This window comes from Dendrobium catenatum, unplaced genomic scaffold, assembly GCF_001605985.2.
Source record: "Dendrobium catenatum unplaced genomic scaffold, ASM160598v2 fragScaff_scaffold_1632, whole genome shotgun sequence".
NCBI lineage: Eukaryota > Viridiplantae > Streptophyta > Magnoliopsida > Asparagales > Orchidaceae > Dendrobium > Dendrobium catenatum.
The window spans coordinates 732,633-746,687 of NW_021320094.1; the positions used below are offsets into that span (position 1 = coordinate 732,633).

The 14,055-nt window shown below is 34.7% G+C and overlaps 1 protein-coding gene across 3 annotated transcripts; it reads left to right on the top strand.

Annotated features, from left to right (window-relative positions):
• The first annotated feature begins 6,883 nt into the window (after positions 1-6,883).
• Positions 6,884-12,972, top strand: LOC110099047 (serine/threonine-protein kinase D6PK-like). 3 transcript variants are annotated; one of them, XM_028701055.1, is made up of 4 exons: positions 6,914-7,037; positions 7,505-7,605; positions 9,520-10,605; positions 11,891-12,972. In XM_028701055.1, exons 3-4 carry the CDS (start codon positions 9,653-9,655, stop codon positions 12,759-12,761), a joined length of 1,824 nt encoding a protein of 607 aa, XP_028556888.1. In that variant the 5' UTR covers positions 6,914-7,037; positions 7,505-7,605; positions 9,520-9,652; the 3' UTR covers positions 12,762-12,972. The 3 variants fall into 3 exon arrangements, with proteins under 3 accessions (XP_020681721.1, XP_020681722.1, XP_028556888.1); XM_020826062.2 differs by lacking the exon at positions 7,505-7,605 and having other exon boundaries at positions 6,884-7,037; XM_020826063.2 differs by lacking the exon at positions 7,505-7,605 and having other exon boundaries at positions 6,898-7,037; positions 9,646-10,605.
• The last annotated feature ends 1,083 nt before the right edge of the window (positions 12,973-14,055 follow it).

A 14,055-nucleotide genomic window follows, 5' to 3' on the forward strand; every position in this document is an offset into this window, starting at 1 on the left:
GAAGGGCCTCATTTGTAATCGACTGCAATACTAGTGGATTCATTCAAACTGGGCTAGGCCCCGTGGTTTTTCCCCCTTTTCAGGGGTTTTCCACGTAAAAATCTTGGTGTCTCATAAATGCTAGACCCTTTCTCTTATCTGATTGCGTGCCGGATTTTCATACAACGCTAAGACGATAAACTTCATATTTCTCTACCGCCGCAAATACTCTTGGCCGCAACAATATAACATAAATATTTTCTTAAATGTCATCACATTTACATTTTAACAATATAATAATAAATATAATTAGTAAATATGATTTACAAGTTTTTTGTCATGGATAGTACCTTGACTAAGGCTTCATTTGGGTGCTTTTTTATTATTTTTAAATCAAATTTTTAGTATAAAAATTAATTTAAGAAGCAATAAAAAAGTCATCCCAAATGAAGCCTAAATAGCATTCAATTTAAGTTTTATTTGGGACAACTTTCTCACTGCTTTTTAAAACAACTTTTTTATACAAAAAATTTTAGATCAAAAAATTTGAGTACTTAAAAGCCACTTTATGAAGTAATAATAAAGTTGTTCTAAATCCAAACGAAGGAACAACTCGCTTTCTATTTCTTAAAGAAACTTTCGAGCACAAAAAAAATTAATTTTTATATTAAAAAAATGCTTTATAAAGCAGAAAGAAAGTCGTCCCAGACGAAACCTTAGGCTTTGTTTGTTTGAGTGTTTTGCCTTTTCCGTTTGGAAACGGAGGATTTTTTTTTCGTCAAATCACGTTCTCAATAAATCCATTTTTTCATTTTTTTGAAGTTTTGATAAAGCTTTTTATATATACTTCTCCGTTAGAAAACTCCATTTTCTAAACTAATATTTTTTAAAACTGCCTTTTACAAAAGCATAAAAAAACAAACGAAGCCTTAGTCATCAAATAGTCTTCCATAAGCTTGCTTTATTAGTTGTGAAAATCATAAATGTGAGGAAAATATCAAATAATTAAGATAACGTAACATAACTTCAAGTGAAAGCAACAAGTAAACTAAAAACTTAGGGAAATGATTGCTTGATGTTATTTGATGAAGTCAAATGGGCTATCAATAATATATATTTTTATAATATTTGAAGTAAATAGAACTATATGTAATGTTTGAATTTCTTTGGCATTGAAAAGAAACTAGTTATCACATTACCATTGATACAATTGCATAGTTAAGAGTTTAGTAAATTATTGATTATAAAAATTAAAGTTTTTATTATTCTCTTTAAAATTTCGATGTTCGTGTTATGAATATGAATTTAGTTTGATAAATACATTGCGCGCCTATGTCCTAATTCTCTCTCTTCAAGGGATTTTACTTAAGTGAGATATGAATGTTGATCATATGTGACGATCTCTTTGATTGGTTCTATGGCATGATTATAATGATTGACGAAAAGTTGCACAGAATTCAACAATTATGGTTGCAATGACTATATTGTTATTAATACATCATTATTATAATGTCACATTGACGACATGATTACAAGGACGAAACCAGCCTTACTTTTGAGAAGGGGCAGTGATTGTATTAAACGAGAATGTGCCTTCTAAAGTAAGACACTCGGGAATGAAGGTTGAGATTCAGAATAGCTGAGCCTACAGAGTGACACACGCGAGTGAAGGAAAAATACAAAATTTTGGAAGAGAAAAGTGGTTCAGGCCATATGAGATATTGCAAATAATTTTTTAGGTGAAGGACAAAATGCAAAATTAGGACCAAAAAAAAAATTAGGGGGTCTAAATTTCAAAATTATTCTTAATATAGGCTTGGTTTTAGAGTGGGCACTTGCCCATCCTTGGCTCCATGGGGATCAACTCATGGACATGAATTTCTTATTAATTGCTAAAAAATATTAAAAAAATTTATTGGCAAGTCCTTAGTGAAACTTAGAAATAGACAACCTTTGCTCAAGATTTTAAGGGCAAAGGACTTATCTCTAATCCAAAGCTAAAAGAGTGTAGGTAGTCTCCAATATATTAGAACCCTCTCTCTCTCTCTCTCTCTCTCTCTCTCTCTCTCTCTCTCTCATTTTAAAGCCAAAAAACACTTGATGTTCTTTCTCTCTAAATTGTTTATTGGAGATGGGTTAGGATCAAGCTTTATGGTCTAAACAATTAGGCTGTCTACAAAATTTTGCATGGCTTCAACATAAATTATATATATTTTTTTTTAATTTCAATTCAATTGAGCATAATGTTTAATGTCATACCCAAATCACACGAGTATAATTCTCTGACCACCATTGTTCGTCTATGTCATTCATCGTCTAACTATGATCCTAACCATAGACTATAATTTTCTAAGCACTATTGTTCAATTATAGCCCTTCGACATCGCCTAATTATAGTCTACTTGACTATCGTTGCCCGACTATATTCCTCCAACTAGTGTCGCCCAATTACAGCCCTTCAACCATTATTATATATTATAGACCTCCGACCAATGTCCCCCGATTACATCGTCGCCTGCTAACTTTATCATATGTTATTGCCCATAACATAGACACATTTCATTACCTATGTAATAGCCCAAACTCTTAACTATAGAGAAATTGTTCGATGTGGTATAAGGGCCTCACGATTTTGTCCTGTTGGTATAATTTCCTAGGAGCTTCCTAAGATTTCTTCATGATGAACACGATTAACTACGGAGTTTCATAATGAAATTTCAACCATTACACCAAAAGGCGCATTCATGTTTAAGATTTTAACTTTTTTAACATAAGAGGTTCATAATCTCTCTCACTTAAGTAATTGACATCATCATCAGCATCGAGCTGTATCTCAGAATTATCCACCAGACAAATATGATTTTAGAGATGATCCCTATAAGTTTAAGTGGTGACTCCCACTGCGTATCACTTTGTCCCATACATGGTTTAAGAGTTGGTTCCCATGACAACACTTTATCTTATATGACACGTTGTTCCTATCTTCTGGCTGGTGTATTGCTTTGATACCATTTATAATAGCCCAACTTTTAACTATTGAGATATTGTTTACTTTGGCCTAAGGGCCTAACAGTTTTGTCATGTTGGTGTAACCTCCCAAGAGGTTACCCATCCCAAGATTTCTCTGAAATGAGCACACTTAACTACGGAGTTTCTTAATGAAATTTCAACCATTACATCACAAGACACCTCTATATTTAAGAGTTTAGCTTTTTTACTTAAGAAATTTCAAAACCTATGAGGATAATGCACTCCATTAATTCCAACTTTGTCTCGTGATGTTAGCATAAAATTTAAGCTGAACTTCTTGGTATGTGGTCTTTCCAACTCAAAGGAGAATAATCAAACTAACAACAAATGTTCTCTTGAAGATAGCTCCTAGGCTACACAACTCTTCCAATTTCCACTGCACTATGCAATTTATTCTAAACAATTTATATCAGCCACATTATGTCAACACTTTCTACAGTCACAGTAAAGAACATCATTTGAAGTATATGAAAAACACTAGTAAAATCATTTCAATTGAACTAGACATTGTGATTTTTTCCTCTTGGGTTTTCACATAAAAATTTTGCCGTCCCTTACAATGCTCGTTAGTCTGTGTATGTGCTAGATCTTTATATAATGCTAATGGCATACAAATTTTTTTCTCTCTCTACCATCATAAATTTTTTTGACACATGACATGCATATCATGTTTTGAACTATTCACATAACATTTTTATTTTTAAAAGTTACTCATATTGTCATGTCATTTTCATCACCCTCATCCCATATCTCATATCAATATGGATGCTTCACATAAGATCAAACATCATTGTTAAATAGATCTAGCTCTACCCAAATTATCTTTCTCTAACTTCCTGAAATGAATTTTATCACAGCTCCATCATTTTCAAATAAGCACCTTACTGTTTGATCCAGCTGACAATCATATTCTATTTCATCATATCAATTAGACCATCCATTCTTCAATCATGCATTCTCAATTAATTTCTTCATACCAAACTTTCATGTGCAGTATCACATGCCTCTCACAAACAGAACAAAATGGAAGTTACTTATTTTATTTAGTCTTTGAAGTCCCTAACAAAGACTGGTTGATAATCAATAGAAACAGCTCCATGTGCTAAAGCTCTTTCACCAAGGCATAAGGTTCCATTGACCCTGGGTTTTCTACCCAAAAATATGGCCTTCATTGGATGAAACTAAGTTGGCCTTCTCAAGAGCCACATTACCTTGTTGGGGGCATCATTTCCTATCATATAGAGCATCTTTTTGTTACATAAACTGATAATATTATACTATAAAGTTAATTAGTCTATCATATTTTAGCATGCTTAATATATAGCCTAATATGTAGCCTAATCCCAAAAAGATGCCTTTCAGTAGGCTAATGAGCTTCAAAATCTGAGTCATGGACCACTTCCTGAAAAAACTGAGGCATTGAAGATGAGAAAAGAGATGAGTTGAAGGAAAAGAAGAGAATATAGTTGCTATAAGATCACAAACTGAATGTGTCTTTTTAGGTACAAACATTTCAGTATAATTTCTTTGAATTACTGTTTTTATTTATTTTTAAACAGTGGTTAATTACAAAAAAAATTTCTTTTTGACTGATTTATAGAGCCACTATTAAATGATTTATGCATAAATTATTGGTAGAATTAGTCTTCATTTGAAACAGCTCTCTTACTGTTTTATTTTTCAGACTGCCAAGTATTGTTTCATGGGTGGATCCACCTTAAGGCCTGGAGGGCAATTGCCCCTTGAAAAAAATAATAATAAAAAAATCTTTATTATATGATTATTTAGGTAATTTGTCTCCCTTCATGTATTTTTTAGTCTTTATTATCAGGATTTTTAGGCAATTATCCTCCTTAAAAGTTTTAAAATACTATGATTTTTAGGCAATTGCCCCAACATAATTAACACAATGTGTAAAGATGCATTGTTAGTGAATGATGAATCAAATACAAAGAAAAATAGTAAATTGAATTCAAAAATATCCTTACAGTCAAAATTGGTCGAAGCCCACAAGGGGGCCCTGCCCCCTAGTACCCTTGACATATCTGTAAAGCGTACAACAATAAACAAATAAAAGTCGAGAGGCAGCGTCCTCTGAACAATTTTTTGTTGTAAAAATATTTATGAAAAATATATATATACTAAACTTTTACTTTTTCACTATTTACAATAATTTTTTGTGCTATGAAGCTGTTTTCTACTACAACCTTTAAAAAATATATTTTCTCCACAACAATTTTACAACCACCTCTATAAAAAACAACATTCATTTCAAACGAAATTGCTCTTAACTTCTTTTAGATTTGAAAAAAATCTAACTTATCGATATATAATTTGAAAGCTATATCTTTCCCTTCTCCTATACTTATATATATTCCAGAAGATATACTCCTCTCATTAAAAATCTGATCTCACTGGTTGAAATCTATGGCTAAACAGTCAGTGCAATGCTAGATTTTACCTGTACAATGAAGTGCTAATGAACACGATGGATTCTAAGCACATATGTATTGCTTATTTCTCTTTGTTTATCTGTTTGCAGAATGACAGTGAAACATTATCACAATGTTGGAAAAGAAATGGTTGAGAATGGGCCAAAATAATTGATGAGTTTGCAGAATAAGCAAGCTTGGTGGCGAAGTGTCAGCTTGGGACCCATAAGAACCTTGCATTCACCAAGCACTTATGCCGCACCAAAAGTCTCCATAGCTGAAATTAAGATCTTAGGTTTGTGGAGTAATGCAGAAGTTTTTGAAGATAGGAAGAAGATTATTGAAGTAGGGGGGATATATAAGAAGAGTTTATACTAACTTATTTCAAAGAAAATCAAATAATTAAATTTTTTATTGCCGTATAAAATGGCTTTTTTTTTTAATTTTTTTTTTACTAAAAAGTTATTTTAGAAAGTTATAAGAAAGCTATCCCAAATAAATTCTTATTATAATTAAAATTTAAATTATAATATTTTGACTAAAGTATTTTCTTAAACGATTTTTTGTGATGATTTGGCTTTACAATATTAACTGTTATTTTTAACATGAAATGCCATACGTTTGGTATCTTAATCACATATTTTTATTTATATAATGTGGTGGTGGTGATGGTAGAGGGTTGGGTAGCAATGATGATTGGCAATAGTTGCTGGTAGAGTTGGTGATGACTACAGGTAAGGGTGTCAATATTTGACATGACTCGAAAACTCGACTCGAGCTTGACCCGAAAATTTTGGGTTATGGTCAACTCAGATCCGAAATGGGCCGGGTTCGGGTTCAACAAAATCAACCCGTTTCAAAAATTGGGTCGGGTTCGGGTTGAACTGGAAACTCGAGATTGACCAATTTTTGACCCGAAAGTTGGAGATTGACCCATTTAAAACCGACACTTTTTGGTCGGCCCCGTGTCATTCGGATCGTGTCGGGTTTGGGTCCAAAAAACTGACCCGTTTATAAAAACGGGTCGAGTTCAAGTTGACCCGAATAGTGTCGAGTTCGACTTGAACCAGACCCGTAACCCGAAATTGACACCCCTAACAGGCAGTGAGAGCTTTTTTAAAAAATACTTAAAAATATTTTAATTTCATTTTTAAACATAAATATAAATAATTTTAGTTTACTAAAAAAATAAAAATGATTCTAAATAGTTCCTTAATTTTTTTACTTTTATATATATATATATATAATTTGTGGGGGAGAGAGAAATTATTGGAAATCAAGCCAACACATTGGGTATTGGGAGGTTAATGCACCGATGATGTAGGCTTGGGACGACGGACGAAAAATAAGGAAAGAGGCTCAATAGGTAGGGTAAATAATGAAATTGAATGCGAAAAACTGTCTTACCTTTGACCGCAACCTTATTTACAGACACAAGGCTTTCACTTTATTTTTTGTTTATTCATTTTCGTTCCTTCCTTTCCGTTTCTCTTCACTTCCTTCGCTCACCCTTTTGCTCCGTGGATGTTTGAGGATGTTTGGAGGTGAAAGATGAACTGTGCTGCAACAGCTAAAGTGGAGATCTCTATGAACAAGGTATCGACTTGGCTTTCTTTTTCTTTCTCCTATTTCTGGCTTTTCATTTCAGTTTGTTTTTGTTCTACCTTTTACGCTTTCCCTTTCCTATTTCAATATCAAGAACTTGGTTTTGTTTTTCTATGTTTTTTGCTGTAATTGATCTGGATTAATGATGGCTTGTAGTTGTGATTTGAGATCTATGCTGCGTGTTTAGTAGTTCGCGTTGGGAAAAAATTCATGGGAAAGGTATTGTTTCAGGGCGTTGTTGATTGATTTGGGTTTATTTCTATCTATAGGGGATGTTCTAAAGCTCCTTTGTTTTGCAGTTTTTTGGCCTTACAAACTTTTTCTGCTTTAAAGATTTGCAATTCTGTGCGGTTGACATTTTCTTCTGTCGTTGATTCTAGGTTTTTCTGCATTCTACTCATTTGTTGATGTTTGCTTTTTGGGGTTTTTCTGAAAAAATGCATTTTTTTTAAGATCAGGATGCAAAGCCCTAAGTTTCGGCCAGTTCTTACTGGAGATATTATTCCTTTTTTTTCTCAGATGGTATTTGGTTTTCCGAACCCTTGTCCTCTGTGTTGTGGTAAGATTATGGCATCCCTCAATCTTCTCTTGGTTATCTCATTTCTCGAAATATCACTTTTAATCTTGCCTGGTATATACTAATACTATACTAGCAAACGAACTTATCGTTGTTTTGCTTGAGTTCCTTTCTACTTCTTTGTGTTCTCATTTTGCAAGTGTTTCTTTGTACATCAAAGCTATGGAAGTCCTTGGCTTAGATGTTGGGATTTGAAGTTTCATGGAGAATTATACATGTGATTTAAATTGTTAAACTTACGGCATAAAATTCGTTGGTTTTTTTTTTTCTTTACCGAACATAGCTTACTTTAATTAGTGATGTGAATGGAGAATTTCTATTTGGTTGTCTCGATTCTTGAACTTACTGTATTCATTATTGATTTGATTGACTTGCTTATCCCTTCTTTTCTGTGGTCCCTTTTTCAAGTGGTTTTCTTTAGATTGAAGTCAGGGAGAACTTAGATTAGAACCAGTATCTCCATGTTTCAAGGACTACTTTAGGTGTTAATTCTATAGCGTATGATCTGGTTGCCTTTTGCTTTTAGAAAGTAGCTTGCGTTAATTTAAGGCTAGGTCTAGAGCATTGGTTAGGTGCCTCCATAGTAATGTCATAAAATAAATCTCAATCTTTGTAATACATATGTAATATTGCCTACATCAGCCTATCCTGATTTGAATTGGCTGGAGCTTCTTACAACCGGTATACTAATTTTATACTATTTTAAGCTATTAACTAAATGAAGGGTTGTTCTAAAGGCTTTTTTCAGTACCGTAGTGTCACAAACCGACCCAGAGGCTCAAATTAACGATGCGAGAACAGACGATTGGACGGTTGATTACATTTCAATTACTAACTCACTATTTCCAATACATCGAAAGAGCTACTAAAACTTTAAAATTTTAAAATCAAATACTATAAATACGTTTCTTTCGGAGCGTCGCATCTACGATACATATTTTCTTCTTTTTTGCTCATTTTAGTTAATTGAATTATACCTTTAATTATTTTTCAACACAAAGAGTGAGTTATAAAAGAACTCAGTGAGTAAATCATGTTTCTAAAATTACAGTAATACAATGCATTTGGAACAATATGCATGCTCATTTCCAAATATAAATTACCTCCATTTAATATCGTTTTATCATAATCATCACTATTATGCACATAACATATTTTTATCTTTTCTGTAAATAATACAACCGTCATTGTAGACATCGTTTAAATTGTATCAATGAAGGTACTCTTTTTCCATTTTCTTTTTTCTTTTTAATAACCTTTTACATTTACGTGCACGAGTATATTGCATCCTCAGCCAGTACCATAAGAGGGTTTACTCCATCATGCACATGCAAATATATATATATAGCCCATTCATTCATATAAAATTTATTTACTTTCTATGAAAAGTATGAATCATAATTTATTAATTTTTATTTCATTCAACATGACCAATCATTGGATATGAAAATGGCCAATCATAATATAGCTTGTAATAAAGACTTAATAAAGAGGTTTTACTATCTTTCAATGCATTTAATTTAAAAGAGAAACCAAACTTTTGAACTCTGTGCTTGGAGGACCGCGGTGATTTTTCCACTCAGCTGCTTGACATGTGATTAAGCTAGAGTTTGGTTGAATATTGCGATCTATGTTGTTGAACAGGACGTCCAGTTGATGCTGTAATTTGAATTTCTTTTTTTTTTTTCTCCCTGCAGCTTCTTATCTTTACTATTGTTTTCTATTCTAATTTTTCAAGCCCCGTGTTATTGAGGTTTCATTTCAAATCAAAATAGGTGCAGTGTGCATAGACACTAATTATTATTTATACCAACCTCATTAGTAAACCTGATTTATTTGCAACAATGTCTGTTCTTGTTCACAATTTTGATCCTACAAACTTCATTGTGATGACAGATATTTCCTCAATTTGCAAATCTTCAAGTAATAAGAAAGTGCGGTTGAATTACTTCTGATGATGTGGAATGGAGCGTTGTTCATTTGAAACAATTAATGCTCTTATTGTCTGGACTGGTTTGATAGGTATCTGATGTCATTTTCCAAATCAATGGCTACTGCTAAAGCATTTCCAGAGCAGCTTCTGAAAACAGTTGGCGATCAAACACTTGAGTCTTGCCATAGCATTCCTTCCCCTTTGCAAAATTCTAAGCCCATAAAGTCGGAGCTGGATAAACCAAGAAGGTTGCCAAAATCCACTGATATAGCTGATCAAAAACCAAATCACCATAGAAAGGGTTCAATCGATTGCATTCCATCAAAGAATGTTCTCTGTTCTGAAACCAATAATTTACATTCTCCTATTAATACTATTAAGCTCTCAGTTCAACAAGGAAATGCACCAGAGCTTCAATGCTTAGAAGTCAATGGGGATCAGGAAAAGAAAATCTTTCAGCACAGTAGTGAAAAGAATAGTTCAGCATCTGCAAAAGTTAGCAATGGAACAATTAGCTTAACAAAAACTAGTGAAAGTGCAAAAATAAGCGACCGGGCTGACTTCGTTGAAAGTTGCAAGAGTAGCATGTGCAAGGCCAGCACAAGCAGTGATGTGAGTGATGAAAGCTCTTGTAGCAGCTTAAGTAGCAGCATAAACAAGCCTCATAAAGCAAATGATTCTAGATGGGAAGCAATTCAGGTTGTCAGGACTAGAGATGGTGTTTTGGGTTTAAGCCATTTCAGGCTTCTGAAGAGATTGGGATGTGGGGATATTGGCAGTGTGTACCTTTCAGAATTGAGTGGTACTAAGTGTTATTTTGCAATGAAGGTTATGGATAAGGGGTCTCTGGCTAGTCGCAAAAAGCTGCTCAGGGCTCAAACAGAGAGGGAAATACTGCAATCCTTGGACCATCCTTTTCTTCCAACATTATATACACATTTTGAGACTGATAAGTTCTCTTGCTTGGTGATGGAGTTCTGTCCTGGAGGGGATCTGCACACTCTACGGCAGAGGCAGCCGAGCAAGCATTTTACGGAGCAAGCTGTGAAGTATGAAATACATCTCATTTCTTTTTTCATTTTTATGTTTAAATTTAAGTAGTCCAATATCTATAATTTCATTTTCTGAAATAGTCCTTGAACTTCACCTTTCATTTTCTCTTTATACATGTTCTATTTACAGATTGTTTCAAAATTTTTAAAATATTTAACATGTAGGCTGCACGTAATAATCTGTTATAAATTTGTTATGATGGCTTTACAAATTATTTTACATGTCTTTTCTTTTCCAACTAAGCAAACGGCCTCTATCTAAAAAAACAAAAGTCCCGGGGATACGAGAATTTCACCACAATTGAGAGATTTGAGGACTTCATCTTTAGTTTTGGCATTGTTTTTTGGAGTGAAATTGCAGAATTTGCAGAAGCATACATTACTCCCCTTTAGAATGTTTATTTTGCTATCCAGGTTTCGAGCATGCACTGGTAAATTATAAAGTCCTTGTCCAAAAATATTTTAATTCCAAAGAGGCAAATGCATGGTAAATACATTAGCAGTATGAAATGGTATATTGGCATGGAGACTTGTTAGCCCATTTTTGCCTAGTAGTCACATCAAAAAAGTTTAAATGTACTTTAAGTCAATATTTCATATCAACTTCGTGTCCGCTTGTTAAGCAAGAAAACCAGTGCTCGTGATTCTGTCTCCAGCTTTTCAGACAGGCATGACAAGGTCCTGTTTTTGTACTTACTGAAGAATCCTATAAAATGCTGTTGGTGAAATCCAAATAAAAGAAACATACCCTTAGGGCATCTCCAACCGAAAATCTCATTTTTCACTCCAAAATGCAGTAAAAAAAAATGCCGTGATTCATCTCCAATTGAACTCTATTTTGCGCTTTTCTGCGAAGGTAACCATCTTTCTCCTATTTCGCGCATTTCTTCGGTAAATCCGGTTGAGACAAAAAAAATCGCCTAGGTGAAAGTGTGACGTCAATATTGGCGTCTCACTGTTCACCCTCCACCAATTAGCGATTTTTTTTGCCCTTCAAATGGAGCAAACCAGCTATGCCTTACAGTCATTTAGAGTTCGGCTAGAGACGCCCTTAGCATGTTACTTTTATTAATAGTTTTATAAGATTACTTAGCGGCAGATATTTACTCACACGGTTTCATGTGAGAGATCAGAAACATAATATTTAATATACCTAAACCATGTAAGACTTATATGTTATCAATTTCTTCGTTTAGCATCTTGATGCTCCTCTAGGCTGCTCTAAAGCAAAATGAGTATTCATGAATTAGCAATTTTTACCAGTTACTTCCCTATATTGCAGATTCTATGTGGCAGAGGTCCTGCTTGCACTAGAATACTTGCACATGTTAGGCATTATCTACCGCGACCTCAAGCCAGAAAATGTTCTTGTTCGCGAAGATGGCCACATAATGCTCTCAGACTTCGACCTCTCCCTCCGGTGCGCGGTCAATCCAACTTTAATCAAATCCTCCAACCCTGATTCTGAGTTCTTGAGAAGCAACAATCAGGCCTACTGTGTCCAGCCTGCCTGCATTGAACCATCATGCATCCAGCCTTCTTGTGTAGCTCCCACAACCTGCTTTGGCCCTCGTCTATTCTCCTCCAAATCAAAGAAGGACCGCAAACCAAAACTGGATATTGCAAACCAAGTCACCCCACTGCCCGAGCTCATCGCCGAGCCAACTGATGCAAGGTCCATGTCTTTTGTTGGCACACATGAGTACTTGGCTCCTGAGATCATCAAGGGTGAGGGCCATGGAAGCGCAGTGGATTGGTGGACCTTCGGTATCTTCTTATATGAGCTTTTGTTTGGCAAGACTCCTTTCAAAGGGTCTGGAAACCGGGCTACATTGTTCAATGTGGTTGGACAGCCATTACGGTTTCCAGATTCTCCAATTGTGAGCTTTTCTGCAAGAGATTTGATCAGAGGGTTGCTTGTGAAGGAGCCGCAGCATCGGCTTGCGTACAAGCGAGGCGCGACGGAGATTAAACAACATCCATTCTTTGAGGGTGTGAGCTGGGCATTGATACGATGTGCTACTCCTCCAGAGATCCCTAAGCCTGTGGAGATTGAGAGGGCAGCAGGGAGAGTTGCTTCAACAAGTGAAAAAGTTGCCCCTGGGACTGATCAGAAAGGTTCAGATAGCTATCTTGAATTTGATTTCTTTTAGAGATTTGTCATTAGGGGAGTGCAAGTTCTTCTTGGCAAGGGGAAGTTTTGAGTTTCTGATTTCTCAGGATGAGAGGTAACCCTATTATTGAAATCTTGTGCTAAATATGTTGTTTGTTAGGACTAGTCATATTTGTACCGGTGCTCCTCGCTGAATATTGGAACATTTAAATCTTCATTATTGCTTTGAGGCTCATTTAATTGTTAGCAGATATTAGTTATATTTTACGTAATGTTATTTCATTTTCACACACTCTAAATGTGAAAACATAATAGGTACATTTTGAAGGATTCTGTAGGCGATGTAAAGTTTTTTTTTAACTAGCAAATAATGCCGAAACTATTAAACGTCTTCATTCTATAAAATGTGTTTTCAAACCTCTAACAACTTAGAAGAAATTATCTTATTTCCTCTCTACTTTTTCATCGTATGAGGTTCATCTAAACAACTCTGTCATGGTTGTTCTTATTAAGACAAAGAAAACAATGGGAGCTATTGGATCTTAATTCCATCAGTTAAGGGTCTTGCCCCCGAATTTTTTACTCTATAGATGTACAATGCCGCGATGCTATACATTAGAACGTTACAACATTGTATACTTGTACTCGTGCACTGCAGCATGGTAAATTTAAACGTAGCGGCGGAAGAGTCTCTACTTTGAAACATAGAGCGGAGCATTGCGGCGCTCTAGAACCAATGCTGCGAGTTGTGCTGGAGATAGAGTAAAGCGCCGTGGTGTTGCTAGTCGGGTCAGTTTTTTTTTTTTTTTCCCTTGTTTCACTTTAAGTGTTGTGTCTTGTGGTGTTTTTCAAAGTGAGATAAGAAGAGATTGAGAGAGAAAGAGAATTGTGCAATTTCTTTTAATTTTCATTGTGAATTTTTTGGTGTGATATATCTACATGATTTTTTTCCCCAAATGTTAGGTTTTTCATATTAAAACCTGATGTTGATTTTAATTTTTTTTTTCTTATTTCATTTTGTTGTTTACTTTCTAAAGAGCCAGACATATTGGCCTACTAAATGGTTGCAGAAATATGATTTGACAGTGAGGTCGCTATATCCTAGATCATAAGTATTTTTGGTGCCGCCAACTACTGGTAACAATTTTGTGCGACCGAAATCGGGCAAAAGTTTCAGTCGGGCCTATGGCGACCATTCTTGCGAGTGCTGGCGGTCACAAAATTCTGATACAATGCTAGACAAACTATTTGGGTTGCTCAAGAGGGTTTTGTTCCATATATCTAAAAGTATCAACAGTTGCATTCATAAAAGAACTTGGCAATGGAAAATCTTT

Bases quoted from the DNA above. Each gene is read 5' to 3' on its own strand.
- LOC110099047 (XM_020826062.2), top strand. From the start codon at position 9,653: ATGTCATTTTCCAAATCAATGGCTACTGCTAAAGCATTTCCAGAGCAG. The intron at 10,606-11,890 runs GTATGAAATACA...CCTATATTGCAG, and splicing joins TTTACGGAGCAAGCTGTGAA to ATTCTATGTGGCAGAGGTCC.